Here is a 19,122-nt window from a genome sequence, read left to right as displayed (position 1 = left end):
TGCCCTAGCAGGAGATATGGGCCACAATTCTAAAAATATGAAGGGCTTCCTGATGAAATGCATTAACATTTTATACAACAAATGAAAACGAACCTACTTGAAAATTGGTATGTTTTCAAATGCTACCGTACGGGCTGGAGAGTTGGCTCAGGGGTTAAGAGCACTGGCTGCTCTTCCAGAGGATGCGGGTTCAGTTCCCAGCAACCACATGGCAGCTCCAGTTCCAGAAGGTCAGATGGTCAGACACCCTCACACAGACGTATGTGCAGGCAAAACACCAATACTCACGAAATAAACGAAATAAATCTAAAATAGTGACTGGATATATTTTGAACATTATATTGTCTGCCAATAGATCTGAAAATGGTTTTATCCATTTTTTAAAAAAAACAACACTGTCTATATCAGAATTCTCATTCATTTAACAATTGAGATCTGAGGAGGCAGGAAATGGAATTTATATTGAAAGTAGAGGTTGGCGGATAACTGGAAATAATTAGCTGCCCTTATCTTCAGGGTCAGCCTAAGTGTTCTGTAACTGGTCCCTATGAAGAAAGAGGGCTCAGAAGCAGCCTGCCCACACCTAGAGGATCACTAGAGCCTGGCAAGGATACCCATGCCCAAGGCAGCCTGCACAGCCACAGGAGTACTTCTAGTCTTCAGGTCCTCTACTGTAATTAGTGAGTAAGACCTGAAAATTTCCTTTATAGACAACTCCATCGGTTGCTACAATAAAAGAAAATCATTTGTGCTGGGCATGGTGGCGTACGCCTTTAATCCCAGCACATGGGAGGCAGAGGCAGGCATATCACTATGAGTTCGAGGTCAGCCTGGTCTACAAAGAGAGTCCAGGATACACAGCCAAGGATACACAGAGAGAACCTGTCTTGAAAAACCAAAAAAGAAAAAGATAGATAGAAAGAAAGAAAATCATTTGGAAAGAACTGTTGTAAAGGACAGCAGCTGTGGACAGGAGGCATTTCTCAGCAGAGTCTGCCTCAGAACGTGAGCACGCGCACAGCAGTCAGACTCAGCAATCCCATACAGACAGGTGCCCGCCTCCTCCTGGGCTTTCTCTGGAGCTAGCAAAGGAAGGTAGTATGGGGCGAGGCGATGAGACTCCAGGTTCTGAGGGCGTTGATGTCCATAAAAGCAGGCAGCTGCTGGAGTTCAGTTCACAGGAGGCTTTGTGCTCAATCTAAACAGGATGGGCGCACTAACTACAAGGCCAAGCCAAGGCCTTCCAAAGGCTGTGCATGTTCTCTCTCCTACTCTGACAGGAAGCAATCTTTAAATTATGGTGGGAGAAATAAAGTAAAGCTGAACTACTGCCCATTTTTCAAAAGAAAATTTTTCCTCCATAAGTTATTTAAAATACAATGCAAGTTATATATAAGATTAGCTAAGTATAAATGCTTGTTAGTTGTACCAATAAGTAATTATCAGCATGAAGTAAAAATAAGTATTTATTGTCTAAAATGCTGAACCAACATTTTCAGGGTCATTTCTCTATATACAAAAATGGGAAGACAACCTTATAATAAGTTGATAGTTTTTGGGGTTTAAAGGTTAGGAAAAAAAAAACCTCAGAAAAGTTAAGGGAAAAAACCACAGTCAGAATATGAATAGCTACCTCTGGCAACAGGAGGAAAATATTGAATATTTAAAGTAGTATGTACATACACAGAATAACATTCAAACCTAATGAGAGTCCTAAACAAACTATGCTAGCAAGAGCATGGTTTATTTCTAACAATTTAAACATAAACAAAACTAAGAATGAAAGATAACTTAAACAGTGGAGGAAAAGGGCAGCACTCTCCAACACTATTGGCCACATTTCCCCAAAATGTATGATCAGTTAAAAACTGAAAAACAGCTTGTAGTAAATTGTTTCAAAAGATGATCCTTATTTTAGTTTTCTTTGGAGCAGGACTGAGTTCTATTCCATGTTTCATACAATAATATTTCCTGGGGATTAGAAGCAGGAGAAACACAACTTTATTCAGAGACAGAAAACGAAACTCAGGGTGGGGCAGGAGACAGAAATCACGCTCAGCTTTCTGAGCGAGTATGAAGAACTGGCTTTGCCTCTGTGTTTGTCATATATAAGCGAACAAACCACACGGGTTGCCTGTGGGCAGCGGTGCAGGCTGTTCTCAGAAGAGAAGAAAGAAGAAAGCACGGTCGGTCGAGAACCCAAATCCTGTGTGAAGGGAAGTTTACCAACAGCCAGCGCTGAAAGCCTCTCTGGAACGTTCCTCAGTTTGCAGTGACGCAGAGTGAGGCTGAAGTGGATCCGACAGGAGCGGTGGGTATACACGTGCATAGCACCAGTGTTTTCAAGTAAGGAAGTTCAGCCTCAAACCAACTGAACTCAGGATTCACATTTTAGGCTCTCCCCACAACTTGCCAGAGGGCAAAAGTTGTGCACGCTTCAGCCTGGCTACTCAGCCCTGGTGGGAACTGGAAGGCAGCTCTCCTGTGGCTGCTGAGTCTTGGGGCTCTGACAATTACTTCCAGGTCAAGTATCATGGACTCCTCTGGCTTTAAACACCAAATTTGGGACCATCCCCTTTTCTCTTCCTTTTAAAATGGCTAGCCTTCCTTTACAAATGACAGCGTTTGCAAATGTACACACATACACTGAAAATACATGAGTAATTAATTCTAAAGGCCAAAGGATGCTTTTTCCTTAATGAGAAATTATTCATAGAAAGTGATTTTAGAAATAATAAAACTAAAAATCCATTTTAGGTCAATTTAATACTCATGCTGTTTAAACACCGAACTTACTGTCTGATTATGTATAGTTCTCTACATGTTAGCTCCCGTGAACTTCAGACCCTGAAGCTTGTTGAAAAAGCCAAGTTCCTCAATATGGGAAATTCCCTCTGGCTGTGCTATTTTTCTGCTTTCAAAAATAACTTTGAATCTCTCTCTATATATTATTAACAGAATATTCCATTAAACCATATTTCAGATACATATTTTACAGTGCAATTTGTTTCATACCCAATATTTTGGGTGAAAGTTGGAAGAGTCAGTTGTCAATTATATTTCCTTATGTAAGTTTTCATATAGAATAATAAATTTTAAATCAATATTTGGATTGTAAGCTATTTTCCCTGGGTACTGTTTGCGTCTACTCACAGTGGAGGAGACGGAGGCCATGGCGTAGGCACCCTGTCTGGCACTCCCTGCACAGGTTTCATGGCCTGCCCTCCATCACTCACTCTCACCAGTCAGATTTAGGGGTGCTGGCATGCAATCCGAGGAGGACAATGACACTAGCACTGATGTGTTAAAATTCTTTCTCTCAAGTAATAAAAAAAATATATAGGTAAGATATACATGTAGAGGTCTGCAGCTGTGCTAACTACTGCAAAGAGCAGACAACGAAAATAAACACTTGGTTCATAAGTTTAAATTCATTTTAAGTTTGCTATATTAAATTTAAAAATTAAAAAAATATCAACTTACTATAAACTATTTAAAATATATATAATACAATTTCATGGTCAGAACATGAGAACAGGAGATACTTTGATCTCATATTTCTGTTTACGTTGCATACATGATTTCCCCACCTGTCTCTTCCGAAAGAAACCCAAAGGCCATTGTCTAATTTTGTGGCAACCATTTTTTTTTTTAAAAAGAGACTCCCTCATCACAGAGTACTTAACTACTTTACAGGGGCGCTAAAGAATAAACGGGAAGTAAGTGGCTCTCTCCCTCTCTGTCACTGTTCTCTCACGCAAGCATTCTGTACATAAGCGGCCCGAACTTTCCAATCCATTTACAAATGCATTCTCAAAAAGTGAAGTTTAGAGCCTAAAAGTGTTACTTTGTGCACTGACTGTACAATAGATATTGAATGTATACATATACACACACATCTTAAAGATAAGGTTCTCCAAAGGTTTTCCGGCATTCCATCACCCCCGTACTTGGTGGTCTGTCACAGTTATGTGTACTCTTGACTTGACTGGGTGTGAGACGATCATAAGCCATCTTATATTCTTTGTCAAAAGCATCTGCAAAATGTCATTAAGAAATAAAAGGAGAAATTCATGTCTGATATTGACCACAATCAAGTTGCTGTAACAAACCACAAGGTTAGGGGTCAGGGCTGTGTCTTCAGGGTACCCCTGCCATCCACAGGCCCACAAATACAGGACCAGCAGAAGGGGACCATGAGAACAAAGCATCTCAGAGCCAGGCAGCATGGGACAATGTCCATAAAACATCAGCACGTAAACCCACTGAATACCACACACTTACTTTTGTAACTTGTTTTTTAGGCTCAATAAGATAGTAAGAATAAGCAATGGAGTAAGCCTCTTGTCACAGTCCAGCAGTAAAGGACTGGGGAAGCTGAGGCAGAAAGAGCCCTCAAAGCCGGCCTGGGCTACAGAACAAGTTAAAGAAAAACCTGTCTCAAAACAAAGAGTAAGTACTTGTGGTGGAGCATGTGCCTTGTCCTGAACCTAGGTGAAGCGCTAGAGCCAAGAAAAAGAAAAAATCATGGTAATTTTCCCCAACAAAACAAGCTTAAGAAAAAAAATGGGTCCAATTTTTTTTACTTTTAAGATTTATTTTATTTTTTTTTCACAGCTAAACATGTATTACCTACATTTCCTACTGTGGGGACTTGGTGGGAAAAAACTTAATTTTTTAATATTTTAAGCTTTTCAGGCACTGTCTATCAATGTAGCATAGGCTGGCCTTGAGCTAGCTTACTATGTTGCCCGAGCTGGCTTGTAGCTCATAGCATCTTACCTACCTCAGCCTTCTGAGAACTAGGATTATACCCACATGTCATCATGCACAGCCAAACAGCTTCTGATATCATCCTGAAGTGATTTTTCCTTCTTTCTCATAGGAAATAGATGGAGTTTTATAACTATTATTATTACTGTATTATTTTGGCAGTACTGGAGGTTGAACCTAAGGCCTTGGACATGATAAGCAAATTCTATGCCACTTAGCTATACCCTACCTAGCCCTTCATTCTGAGCAGGGTCTTGCTCCATTTCCTAGACTAGTTTGAACTCACTCTGAAGGCCAGGCAGGTCTTTGACCTTGCAATCCTCTTGCCTCCACCTCTTGGGGCTAGGATACAGGCCTGTACCACTAGGCCTAGTTTACTTTAAACAAACCCTGGGAACATTAGTGGGCTGTAAGTTATGCCTGAATTTCACTCAGGTCTCATAATTCTGCTGTGGGGAGATGGCAGCCATCAACATTGCTCTATGAGATGGTGCCACAGTGGTGCCCAGTGGAGGCTCATGTGAGATGAGGGCCAACAACACAACCTCGTAAAGCGTCTTTGGTTATTAAACACAATGCCCTTCATCAGAAGGCAAGAGTAAAATCTGCATATGCTCTGGGGTTCTACTGGGTAGAAAATAAAGGGACAGTAAAAACAAGCCGAGTGCTTTTTCTTGGTATCTTTCTGCCTCATTAGTTAAAAAGCCGTGCTCTGAGAATGCATTCTTCATTATCTCAGGTTCTAGTACCTTCCCCAGGGGCTCCAGGGCCTGGCATTCTTTTAATACTCTGCCTTTCCTATCCAGTTTTATCAGGTATTTCCCCTTGGATGTCCTTGCCTATTCCTAGAGTCTATTTGGTCCTACTGACTTTCCCAGCTCTGTCTGCACTGGCCAAATTATAGTGACATGGGCTTCTACAAGGGAAAGCCAACTAATACATATTTCTTTAAATATTTCATGACTATTCTTTTTTGGTTAGATAAAATATATAAATTTGAGATATACTTGACATATATATATATATACAATTTGCCAATTTATAACTTAGTAAAACTGAGTGAGGTGGTTGTTTTCCTATTGTTTTGCTTTTTGTATAGTCACAAGATTGTACAATCATCACCACTCTCTAATTCCACAATATTTCATCCTACCAAAAATACTCAAAAGTAGCTGGCAACAGCTTCCCACTCATTCCCTTCTCCTAGGCACTAGAAATAGCAGACCTATTTTCTATCTGGATGCTTGACATATACTTAAACGTAAGACACGTGACTCTTCCTGTGTGGTTTCTTTTGCTACGAATATTCAGGATTATATGTGTTGCATGTTGTACAATTTTTCCCCCAGGACAGGATTTCTCTGTGTAGCTCTGGCTGCCTTCTAACTTTCTTTGTAGACCAGGCTGGCTTGGAACTCAGAGATCCACCTGCATCTGCCTCCTGAGTGCTGGGATTAAAGGCGTGCGCCACCACGACCGGTGCCTGTTGTAGATTTATCTGTCTTCGTTCTTCTGTTTATCTTGGCAGTTCTCAGATTCACTTTCAGATTCACTTTCAGCCTAGGCTGGTCTTCATTAAACTTGTGAGCCTCTTGCCCCAGCCTCCCAGGTGCTAGCACACTACCATGTTTGGCTCAACAATTTTTAACCTATGAACAATATTCTATAAGACAAATATGCCACATTTTATGTCTCCAGCTCTCAGGTGAGGCACGTTTGGACTTTCCCCTTTTGGTTACTGTGAATGTGGCAAACATCTCCTGCAGAGGCTCTGAGTGCACGCTCCAGTGACCCTGGGCATCTACGCAGAAGCAGGACTGCTGGGCCACAGGAACTCTGTTTTAACCTCTGATGACACACAGAACTGTTTCTGGTGGCCACCTCAGTTTACATTCTCACCAGCAACATATGTGGGCCCCAATTTCTCCACATCCTTTCTAACGCATGCTCTTTTCTTATGCTAGTTATTCTAGAAGTTGTGAAGTAGTAATTTGTTTTTTTGACTTTGCACTTTATGTATGAATAAAGATACTGAATTCATCTTCTCTTGTGCTTTTTAGTTAATTTGTGTATCTCCTGTTGGAGAAATAAATGGTGAAATCCTTTGCCAAGTTTTAAATTGGACTGCTTTTTCTAAGTTATAAATGCTTTTTTTGCCCATGCCATAGTGGATAACCATATACCCCCTGCATATGTAAGCAGCAGTAATTGGACTTAGTATGTCATTAAAAAAAGGCCTAACATTGGGAGGGACATAATCTTAGGAGGACAGAAAGAGCTGGAGAGAGGGAGTGTGGGATGGATATAACAAAGATACATTGCATTTACATGAAACTTTGAACATTTAAATAAAAAGTTCTTTATACTGAATACTATGCTTTTATCAGATATATGATTTTACTATATGATATGTGACACATATATCAGCTATATGAGTTTTTGTGTTATCTTTTCATTTTTAATGGTGTTTTAATTTTGTTGCTGTCCAGAGTATGGTGTGTGTGTGTGTGTGTGTGTGTGTGTGTGTGTGTGTGTGTGTGTGTGTGTGTATGCATGCCATGGTGCATCTGTAGAGGTCAGAGGACACTTTGTAGAACTGGTCTCTCGGTCCACCTTTATGTGGGTTCTAGAGATTGAACTAGGTAGCCAGGTTTACACAAAAAGCATCTTTACCTGCTGAACCATCTCACTGGCCCCTTGCTTGTGATTTTGATGATATACTTAAGAAACTGCCAGCTAAGCCAGGCATGGTGGTGCACACCTTTAATCCCAGCACTTGGGAGGCAGAGGCAGATGGATTGCTATGAGTTCGAGGCCAGCCTGGTCTACAAAGTGAGTCCAGGACAGTCAAGGCTACACAGAGAGATAGTGTCTCAAAAAACCCCAAACCAACCAAACAACCAACCAAATAAACAACAACAACAACAACAACAACAAAAAACACTCTGCCATCTAATCCAAGATCATAAGGATTTATGCCTATGCTTTTTTTCTAAGGTGAAAATTTTTTATCATGGTGTCACCTTGGTAGACTGGCTCTTGTTTTACATGTTTTGGTCTCTAATTGTCTATTTTACCTGATTTTTGTATAGTCACTGTAGTTCTCTTTTGAGGATTTGTCCTGGTTAGTTTTCATTTGTTTGTTTTTGTCGACTTGACCCAAGCTAGAGTTATGGGGAAAAGGACCCTCAGTTGACAAGACTCTCCGTTAGATAGCGTGCAGACAGGTCTGATGGGCATTTTCTTAGCAGTGATGGGTGTAGGAAGGCCCATGTGGGCAGTGCCACTGATGGGTATGGGAAGGCCCACTGTGGGCAGCACCACTGATGGGTGTAGGAAGGCCCACTGTGGGCGGTGCCACCCCAGGCAGGTGGTTCCGAGTTGTACAAGGAAACAAGCTGAGCAAGCCAAGATGAGTGAGATAGTAAGCAGCATTCCTCAATGGCCTCTGCTTCAGTTCGTGCCTCCAGGTACCTGCCTTAATTTCCCTCAGTGGTGGATTATGACTTGGGAGTTATAAGATGAAATAAACCCTTTCCTCTCCTTGTTTTTTGTCATGGTGTTTTATCACAGCTATAGAAACTGGTGGTGGCATACACCTTTAATCCCAGCACTCAGGAGGCAGAGGCAGGTGGATCACTGTGAGTTAAAGGCCAGCCTGGTCTACAAAGCGAGTCCAGGACAGCCAAGGCTACACAGAGAAACTCTGTCTCAAAAAACAAACAAACAAACAAAAGAAATCTTAACTATGGGCTAATTGTTTTTGTTTTTTTCTAGACAGGGTTTCCCTGTGTAGCCTTGGCTGTCTTGGACTTACTTTGTAGACCAGGCTGGTCTTGAACTCACATCGAGATCCACCTGCCTCTGCCTCCCGAGTGCTGGGATTAAAGGCATGTACTACCACGCCCGGCCTAAGGACTACCTGTATGGCCTATCTTTTCAATCCTTTTACTTTCTATATATCTGTCTTTTAATCTAAAATGTATCTCTTAAATATGGCATATTGCTGGATATTTTTTAAAAAATCTATTCTTATAATCTGCCTTTTACTTGCAGAATTTAATCAGTTCATATTTAATCTCTGATCAAGAATGTTTGTATTTACTTTATTTTTTATGATTTGTATTTATAACTCTGATACTTTCCTCACATGTTTTCCTCCCTTAAGGTTAACCAGATATTTTCTAGTGTATCATTTTAATGCCCTTACTATTTCTTTTACTAGTTTTGATTTCTGTCAATCTCTATATAATCATTTTTCTAATTAAATATGAAAATCATGTGTCAAACTTATTTAAGCCTCTAGTGTCTCAAATCATTAAGATAAAAAGAAAATATTCACAGCATTCTGCTCAAAGTTTCCTGCCTGTAATATAAAACCTTTTTTTTTTTTAATGGCAAGGATAGGTCAATACATAAAATATGTGTTTACAAACAGAATTATAGACCCAACCCAATTCTGTTTCCTCTAGTCTTCTCTATTACCTATTTCGTGATTTTCTTTTCTTTTTGGTTTTCCAAGAAAGAGTTTCTCTGTGTAACAGCCCTGGCTGTCCTGGACTCATTTTGTAGACCAGGCTGGCCTCGAACTCACAGAGATCCATCTGCCTCTGTCTCCTGAGTGCTGGGATTAATGGTGTACACCACCACCGCCCGGCTTATTTCTTGATTTTCAATGTTTCAACTAGGTGACTAGCAATTTCCCAAGTACAGTGTTCCATGATTGTAGTTTCTTTCTCTTAAAAATATTTATTTTGTTTTGAAGGGTTGTGAGGCTGGAGGGATAGCTCAGTTATTAAGAGAGCCTGTTGCTCACCATGAAGACTTGAGTTCAGATCCCAGAACCCATGTAAGGTGGCCTACATAAAGATTTATTTTATTTTTATTTATGTGTATATGATGTCTGACTGTGCTTGTGTGCATGTGTGTGGGTGATCATGGGGGTCAGAAGAGGGCACTGGATCCCCTAGAGCTGGAGTTACATGTGACTGTGTGTTGTTTGACTTGGATGCTGGGAACTGAACTCTAGTCCTCTGGGAGCGCAGCAGTGCTCTTCACTGCTCAGCCATCTTGCTACCCCTGACTGTATTTACTTAGGTCATACTTTAAAAGTTTTTATTATTGTTGTTGGGTGCATATGCAGAAGTAAGTATGTGTGTGGTCTGTGTGTGTGTGTGTGATATGATGTGCACATGTAGAGCCAGAAGATATCTTTTGGGAGTCAGAGATCTCCTTCCACAGTGGGTTTCAGGCATCAAACTCAGGTTATCATGCTTGGCCTTAACTACTGAGCATCATGCCAGCTTCTTACACTTATTTTTTTTAAATAAAGAATTTAAACATTCGCTATGAGTTCGAGTCCAGCCTGGTCTACTAAGCAAGTCCAGGACAGCCAAGGCTACAAAGAGAAATCCTGTCTCAGAAAAAAATAAAGAGACTTGATACTCTATGAGCATATAAAGGGGGAGGAAGTCCCCCTCAGGCACAGTCATAGGGGAGGGGAATAAGGGGAAAATGGGAGGGAGGGAAGAATGGGAGGATACAAGGGATGGGATAACCATTGAGATGTAACAAGAATAAATTAATTAAAAAAATAAAAAAATAAAAAGAATTTAAACATTGCCCTCTATAAGACTTCAATTAATATCTAAATAGCTTTTAACATATTTATTTAACTTCTTGTGTTTGTGTATGTTGCATGAACATGTGCTATGGTGAAAATACACAGGTTACAGAAAAACTTGCAGGACTTGGGTTCTCTCCCTCTATCATGTGTTTTTTAGGGCCCAAACTCAGGTCATCAGGTTTGGTGGCCATATACCTTTAATCACTGAGCCATCCCACTAGCCCTAATAGCTAAAGCTTTTTAAAGCTGAGGCCTTAAAACAACTTGACTAAGTAAGTTGTCCATTTCTATCTTCTTTATGAACCATTTATTTTCTTCTAACTAAATTAGCCTGTTTTTAAAATGTTAATTTAAAATATTATACTCATCTGCTGGGAAGTGGCAGCACATACCTTTAATCCCAGCACTTGGGAGGCAGAGGTAGGTGGGTATCTGAGATCAAGGCCAGCCTGCTCTATAAAGTGAGTTCCCAGACAGCCAAGGCTACACAGAGAAACCCTGTCCCAAAAAACCAAAACCAAACCAAACCAACCAAACCCAAATACACTTGCTTACATGCACAAACTTAAATACAGATAAGTACATAGTCATCATTTAAAAATAATACATCTTAAAGAGATGCTAAAACTAAAAGAACCACTTTTCTAACAAGCTAATGCAATGACATAATAACTAAGACTACCAATGAAAACCCTTGAAAATTTACAATATGCTAAATAACTATATTGTCTATGATGCTGAGTTACCTATATCAATGTTCTCTCTTCCCAGTGCCACAAGCGAGAGAAATAGGATTTCTCTATATAAACTCCTGTGGGCAAAGAGATGGAGAAAAATATTAGAATCCTTTGAGTTTTTATGTTCTCTACAAACCCTTTTGTGCTTCATATGCACAGAATAGTATAAAAATGACGAAGCGAATAGGAAGCATCTCATTAGAGAGCTAACCTGTTCCTTTACAAAGACTTACCGCTGTCTTTTAAAATGTGGACACTTATTCAGTGTCTCTAAAATCTGACTCATGGGTCCATAGACATCATTCATTTTAATGCTTTTCACCATACTTTTCAATAGTTCCTGGTTAAAAGAGTTATCACTTTTTTGTAACAAATGGACCATTGGATACTTTTGAGCTGAAAAAGAACAAAACAGCAGATGAAGGAAATGTTCATGTAGAATGGAGAAATAAATTAAACAGAAACTAACAATTGTTAAAAAACTTAGAAAGCACTAAAGATAGATTAAGGACACTAGATAAAGGAATAGAAGTTTAAAAATAAAAGAAGCAAAATGGAAAAAGAAAAGAGAAGAAAAGAAAAAGACAAACAAAGACACAATGATGCAGAGTTTTGTGGCCTCAAACATACAACTAAAAGTAGTTTTCTTTAATAGAGCCCCAAGAGGAAAGTCTACATCAGCAGCCAGGCATGGAAACAAACAATAAGTAAAAGAAGAAATTGGGACGAGCAATGTTCTCTAAGCTGACCAGTACAAACCACCAGCAAGCCCTTCAGCACATGGTGAGCAGCCCTCCCAAACCAAACCATCAGAGCTCAGCTCTGCAGAGGGCGGCGCTGACATCAGCTCACTCACTCTCAAACAGAAGAGTGCGGTTCTGACCTGTAAGACAGAAAGCACAGTGACAGAGAAGTCAATTACACAGAGTGGAGGCTTTACAACTCGCGGAGATGAGTCTCCTGAAGGCAGCACTCTAGGGTGGCACTTACTGTGGGCATTCCAGAGGATGTACAAGGGTTGCCCTGGATCCTGATGCAATTTCATGTTGTCCCATAACATCTGAATTAAAACATATTTGCTATCTTCAGACATACAGTGGCGGGGAATCTGTGTTGTAAAATAAAAATTTACTATTAATCCTTACATGATTTTGTAAATATTTTATGAAGCCTGTCTTAGGGTTTCCACTGCTGTGATAATGCAATAGGACTAAAAGCAACTTGGGGAGGAGACGGTATTTCAGCTTTACAACTCTCAGGTCGCACATCCACCACTAATTAAGAAAATGTTCGACAGGCTTTCCCAAAGGCCAGTCTGATGGGACATTTTATAAATGGAGGGTTTCTCTTCCCAAAAGACTGTAGCTTGTGTCAAGTCGACATAAACTAGATATCGTATGCCTTATAAAAATTTAAAGACACACACATAGAAGAGGGAAAAAACCAGAAAATTACTTAGTTCTGCACATTTGAAGGGAGACTTGCTGGGGTGAGAGGCTAATGACACTAAGCAGCAGATTTAACACGGCACCTGAGCTGAATGAGGAAGAACATCTCACAGGGGTAATTTTGTCCCTGCTTATAATTCAAGAATCCATAGGAGGAAAAACGAACCCAGCAGGCCTACTCCGTCTACTCACTATTTTTCAGTTCAAAACTCTTTCCCAGACAAGAAAATTATGCCAACATTAATATTTCTGTCACTCATCTATGTACACTATTATAATGTACTGGAAAAAACCAAAAGTCCATGCATGATCACAGACATGCACGTACAAGGGAGAAGACAAAAGGCTCCTGAGCTTCGAGACTGCACGTCAGTGGCCCCGCGTAACAAAAGGTAAAAACAGCCTTACAGAACAACACATCAGGGCTGGTGGATGACTAGGTGGGTTAAGTGCCCGGTACACAAGTGTGAGGACTTGAGTTCAAATCACTGGAACCCACATAAAAGCTGGATGCGGTAACATGAATGTGTGTAACCCCAGTGCCCACAGGGGACAGGTGGACACAGACGTCCTAGGAGCCTGTGGACTGGCAAGCCTGGAGGACCCAGCAGAAAAGCAACAAAAGACCCTGCTTCAAAACAAGGTGGAGGGTAAGCGCTGACTCCCGAGGCTGGGCTGGGCCCACGCTATGCATCTGTGCACACACACAGATGGGAAACACAGAAATGTGCATAGAGAACGGCTGGGGGTGAATCCCCTTGGCAGGGACCTTGCATAGCATGCGTGAAGCTCTGGGTTTTAAAAACCTGATTAAACAGATAAGAAAACATAATAAAACTCAGAGTAAGGAGGTGAGGAGAATGGCAGTGCACACTTGCAATATGAAGTAGACATGCTCCTGAAAAGGACCGATCCTTCTTAGTTTTGAAGGAAGTATGGTGGGGGCCAGCTCACAAACCTTTACCGTAAGAGTGACCCCTACATTGTTCTTCAAGTGATAACAAAGACTCAATAATCATGCTTTGTGTTATTTGGAGAAACTGTTAGTCTGTGAAAGCAACTGAAGAAAATTCTGTTTATGTGATGATTCCAATGGTAGTGAAAGTAGCAAATATAAAAATAAACCTTACTGTGTATCATTAGGAATATGCAAACAGTATGATGATGATGACTGAAGCATTGCGTCTTAACTTGACTCTCATACCTTCGAATACTTGTTACAGTGCTCAGAAGAAAGAATCAATCCAGGCAAGTTACTGGGCAAGTCGAGACGTCTAAAATACCACACCAAGTTCCAGAAGACAATAGGATGATGGTCCACGAAGTCGGCCACTGTTATTGCATGGTCACCTTCATTTTCCAGTAAGCTCTCCAGTTCCTTCCACACCACTAAGGGACTGAGGTATGGAACAGTGACAGGGTCTGGACTTGGGAGGTGCCATTCTAACCCTAAAGAATCCTGTGAATGAAATCATACATGACAGACGTGAGAACGAGGATGCATTATCATCTTAAACTTAGAACATATTTGAAATGCCTGTGATTTCCATGAGTGGAAAGGTAACAGAGCTACATCGTGGAACGAGACTCTGACAATATTATAGTTGAAGCTAAATAATGGTCTTTAGGACTAAGGGGAACAAAGTTGTGTAAATAATCAATTTACAAATGAGAAAAACACGGAAATACATACTGTAGCTCCCTGTAAAGTCGCGGGCAGGCTGCCTGTAGGAATGAGCTTCTGTCCTCCAGGATCGTCCTTATCCAGGGGGCCGCATGTACTAATGCTCCTGGCCATTGGGAACAGTGGGCATTTGGACATAACAGTTTTTGATCTGTGAGCAGGGATCTGAATACTTCGGGCACAGGGATTTTCCTGCAGTGTAGATTTGCTTGAACATTAAAAAAAAAAATCCTATCAGTGTTTAGGCTATCTTATCTTATCTAGAACATTTTTAAAAAAAGAATCAGAGCTGATTATAGCAAATAAATAAAAGAAAATGTACTACTTGGTCATCAACTAGGAAATAAGATATATCTTAAGCAATGTGGTAATGGGGCCAAATTTCGTTTATATCAAACAAACTTTCAATATTCAAGGTGCGTTTCATTTATTCAAGATGGTTAGTGAGATCTTACTCAGCCCTGAGGCATACACAACGGAGCGACTGGACACATACTGCTTCAGGGGTTGCAGACAGGGACAGTGGACACAAGGGAAACAGAATGAGAGAAGGTGCACATACACTTTTATGGTTTTATGGTCTAAGTATTTATGATCCAATGGGTTGCGTCAGCCTTGCCAGCACTCCATAGGCATTTTATTTTTTGCACACACAGCTAACATCATGGCTTCACCTATCTGGCTACATATGATGAATCTGGAATTTTTGCAAAAAGGAGTCAAGTTTCCATATTTAAATATAGATTATTTATATGGGGTTCCTATATATGCTTTAATTTTACAGTTTTACATCAGCTCCAAAAGTTTTCTTATACTACTATATATTCATAAACAGAAAATAAAATATTCTAAAATAGAAGTTGGCATTAGTACCTGAAGAGAGAGAGAGAGAGACGGCGGTCACTATAAACTTCAACTGTACTATCAGATAGTTTTTCCTTTCTTTTCTTTTCCGAGACAGGGTTTCTCTGTGTAGCCCTGGCTGTCCTGGACTCACTCTGTAGACCAGGCTGGCCTCGAACTCACAGTGATCTACCTGCCTCTGCCTCCCGAGTGCTGGGACTACAGGCGTGCACCACCATGCTCGGACAGCATGTATAACGTATGTAGTTAGAATTCTCCACAGTCATACTTACCTATTTAGATCAAAATTCCCTTGAACAGAGAGAGCAGATGTGTCCAGACCAGAGGCTGAGGCGGAAATGCAAGGCTGCCGTGTCCGACTTGCGAAGGAGGATGCAGAGTGCATAGTTTCTGTTGATGAGCTGGACTTCAAGAAATATCTAGGATGTTAATCAAAGACATTTTGAGAAAAGAGGTATTTTAGGGAACAGTATCCTTAAGCATCAAGGGGGAAAAGGTAGGCTCTTACCTTCCAGGTCGTCTTAAATCTCTGATCTCAACATTCAGAAAGGGTAAGAAAAGATTGCCACAAAATGGGCACGTAGTATTGAGATTGGAGTCATCTGCTGTCCAGCCAGCCATGATCTCCTCATCATGGACAAGACAGTCACAAGTTCTACACCGAGAACAGCTAGAGATGAGGACCTAGGGGAGAGGACATTTGCTAGGCAAGCTGGTCTGCATGCAGCAGGTTAAGACACATTTTAGTTAAGAAACCCATTGCAAAAGTGAAGCTCTCAACGATTCTGAGGCATTAATGAAAGATTTCAGCACACACAGCCACATGTACATGTATAGCCGTGTACCATGACAGAGCTCGTACGTTATGTGCATGCTGCCGTTGCAGTTCATAAAAGAAATTTCTGAAGACACAGAAATGTAAACTCTGTGTCATTGCTCACTATTTTTTTTTAAAGATTTATTTATTATGTATACAGTGCTCTGCCTACTTGTATACCTGCAGGCCAGAAGAGGGCACCAGATCACACTATAGATGGCTGTGAGCCACCATGTGGTTGCTGGGAATTGAACTCAGGCCCTCTGAGCCATCTCTCCAGCCCCCCAGTGCTCACTATTTATATTCCAGAGGAAACAAATTTCTTCATGTAAGTTAGTGTGAAAGAGCAACCACATTTAACAAAATTCTTGGAAGCAGTATTTTTCAGAAAAATTGGGGCAAGTTTTTAAAAGCATAAAGGTATAACCTTTTCATTTTAAGGGAGTGAGAAATCTTCAAACTAATAAAGAATGAAGAATGGGAACTGACAACAAAGCCAGACTAGTTATTTACCTTCTTCAAATTTGTTTGCGCAATAAAACTGGCCATATTTATGATGCAAAAATAAATGTTCAAGGAGAACATAAGCATAACAAGTTATAAATACAAATGTTGAAAGTGAAAATATTTTATATGTTGACAAATTTCCAAGAAGCTTGCAAGTGTGCTAATAACCACATGCCATCAATGACTTGAAATAACAGGTATCAAAAACCATTCTGAAATTTCAGAGGATACATGTTCAACTTTTATCACTCCACCAACAACCATCAACACTAAAGCAATGTGCCTTCCCAAAGCAGTACGCAGGTGCTCTTGTGAAGACAACAGTACCTCCATTGCATAGTTCTGGAAGATATTTGCATTACTGGTGTTGAGGGAAGATGCAGGTTCTGACTTTCCAGGTAAGGCAAACTTTGACAGGGATCCTGATTGGAAAAATAAAGAGCAAAACCATGAAAACTGAGGAGGAGCGATTTAAGAATAATTTCTCCCATAAATTCTGATAAAACACTAACTAATTCTATTAAGCATGCCAAAAGTAATTTAGAAAAACTAAATAACTAATGAGAAAGTCTCTTTGCTTCTTCCGCTTCCAACACTTCCTCCTCCTCCTTTTTGGTTTTTCAAGACAGGCTTTCTCTGTTCTCCTAGAACTTACTTTGTAGACCAGGCTAGCACTGAACTCACAAAGATCTGCTGCCACTGCCTCCAGAGTGCTGGGATTAAAGGCATGTGCCACTGCCACCACCAACCAGTTGAGAAAGTCTTTTTCAATGAAGAAAAAAAAAAAAGGTGTAAACTACAGGCGTTACTTAAATGTGTTGAAGACCAGATTACCAATCTCATTTCTACAACAGAAATACACATAAAAACTAAGCTGAAGCAGGTTCCTCACAGCAAAACATAGAAGCTGGTCAACATGCTTAGTCATCAGGTTAGTATCAGGCTGAGTATCAGGCCAGAAAATACAGCCTGACGTACAGTGGACACATTCACCTTTTTGACTTCCTAAAAAAATCCCAAATTGTACCACTGGGTGAAGGCAACAAGTGCACAGTGCACCAGGTGGGGATTATTTGTGCACGCATGTGCGCATGTTTGTATGTATGTATTTCTGTATAGGCATATGCAATATACATGTGGAGGTCAGAGGACAACTTGTGGGGTCAATGCTCTCCTTTCACCATGTGGGTCCTGGGAAGACAACTCAGGTCATCTAGCTTGGTGGCAAGTACCTTTACCCACTAAGCCACCTTACCAGCTCCAACATGTTTTGTCATATTGACAAGGCTAAAGAAAAATAGGCACTTGAATATACAGCTACTGAAAATGCAAAATAGCCTGCATCTGTAAAAGGAACTTCGAAATACTATTTCGAGGACAACTTGGGAATTAACTCATAAAGATACACTGGCACAAGTGTTGTATAGCATTATTCAGTCTGGAAACCAAATGCTCAGCAGCAGGCAGTGGTATAGCCACACGATGAACTAAGCCACTGTGAAATGGATGAGGGGCGCTCAGGAGGGATGACTTGGGCACCATGACAGTCTGTTAAGTGAAAGAAACAATGTGCGAGAAAGGGTTCAGTGCCTGTTACGTTTTGAGTTTCAAAATAGTAAAGTTATATAAAAGGACCCTGTGTTTACATTTTTAAGTGAAAAAATAAAAAGTGAGAAAAAGTTAATTCTAGAACAGAAGCAAATCGTGTGAAGGGATGGGGACAGAAGCCAGACTTCTCTAAAGTGCCCTGGTTCTGGCACCCCACCCCATTTTTATTTGTTTGTTTGCCATGCAAATCTTTTAAGACCGAAAAAAAATAACCCAGTAAGAAAAAAAGACACTGCAAATCAGCAACATGACAGAAACTGGGCAAACCTTCTAAGGAGGCAGAGCTTCCCAGGCTGGCCCGGCTGACATCGGTTCCCTTGGTCCCTGAAGTGGCACTGCTTTCTTGGGAGGAAGTGGCTCCTTCCAACTCATGGCAAACATCTTCATCTGTCAAAGAGGTAGATTCAGAATCCTGGGCTCCCACTGAAGAAAGACTGGTACGATCAGAACTTTGATCCTAAGAACATAATTATAAGCTTAATTTCCTTCACATTTAATTATTATTTAAAAGTTACTTCTCAGATAGAAACAACTATCTGAGAGGTAGTAACCTTCCACCCAGATGATCAACATAACAACTTCTGCAAAAAACAAAAAACAAAAAACCAACCAAACAAACCAATTTTAAAAGGCAATTGTGTGTGTGTGTGTGTGTGTGTTTGCACTGTGTTTAGGTGTGCATGTCTGTGTGTGTGTGTGCACTGTGTTTAGGTATGCGTGTATGAACATTTTGTTACAGCCCAGATGAAAACCTTAGGTGTTTTCTGACTCCTACTGCTGTAACTCTGAACTCTGACTCCTACTGCTGTAAACAAGTACAAGCCACAGCAGCTGGCCTTTAAAATTACTTATGTGTGTGGCTGTTTTGCTTGCATGTAGTCTGTGCACAATGTGCACTCAATACCCATGGAGGCCAGAAGAAGCATCGGATCCTCGGGAACTAGAGCCACAGCCAGCTGTGGAGCTCAGTGTGGGTGCTGCAAGCCTACCTGAGGCTCTCGAGAGGCACCCGGAGCTCTTAACCACTGAGCCATTTCTCCAGTCCAGTGATCTTTTCT

At 40.7% G+C, this 19,122-nt stretch overlaps 1 protein-coding gene across 2 annotated transcripts in view; it reads right to left on the bottom strand.

The window, feature by feature from the left end:
- Positions 1 to 301: 301 nt before the first annotated feature.
- DENND4A (DENN domain containing 4A) overlaps positions 302 to 19,122 on the bottom strand; it is a 101,720-nt gene continuing 82,899 nt past the window's right edge. For both annotated transcript variants that reach the window (XM_084783847.1, XM_084783848.1), the window contains 11 exons: positions 18,332 to 18,521; positions 16,784 to 16,878; positions 15,641 to 15,816; positions 15,405 to 15,551; positions 14,278 to 14,476; positions 13,789 to 14,043; positions 12,127 to 12,244; positions 11,993 to 12,019; positions 11,370 to 11,532; positions 11,146 to 11,210; positions 302 to 4,037 (listed from right to left, as the gene is read on the bottom strand). In XM_084783847.1, the coding sequence (XP_084639973.1) occupies positions 3,901 to 4,037; positions 11,146 to 11,210; positions 11,370 to 11,532; positions 11,993 to 12,019; positions 12,127 to 12,244; positions 13,789 to 14,043; positions 14,278 to 14,476; positions 15,405 to 15,551; positions 15,641 to 15,816; positions 16,784 to 16,878; positions 18,332 to 18,521 (1,572 nt within the window). In that variant the 3' untranslated portion in view covers positions 302 to 3,900. The remainder of the gene's footprint in view (positions 4,038 to 11,145; positions 11,211 to 11,369; positions 11,533 to 11,992; positions 12,020 to 12,126; positions 12,245 to 13,788; positions 14,044 to 14,277; positions 14,477 to 15,404; positions 15,552 to 15,640; positions 15,817 to 16,783; positions 16,879 to 18,331; positions 18,522 to 19,122) is intronic.

This window comes from Acomys minous, assembly GCF_964271855.1.
Source record: "Acomys minous genome assembly, chromosome: 5".
NCBI lineage: Eukaryota > Metazoa > Chordata > Mammalia > Rodentia > Muridae > Acomys > Acomys minous.
This window is presented reverse-complemented; position numbering and strand designations above follow the sequence as displayed.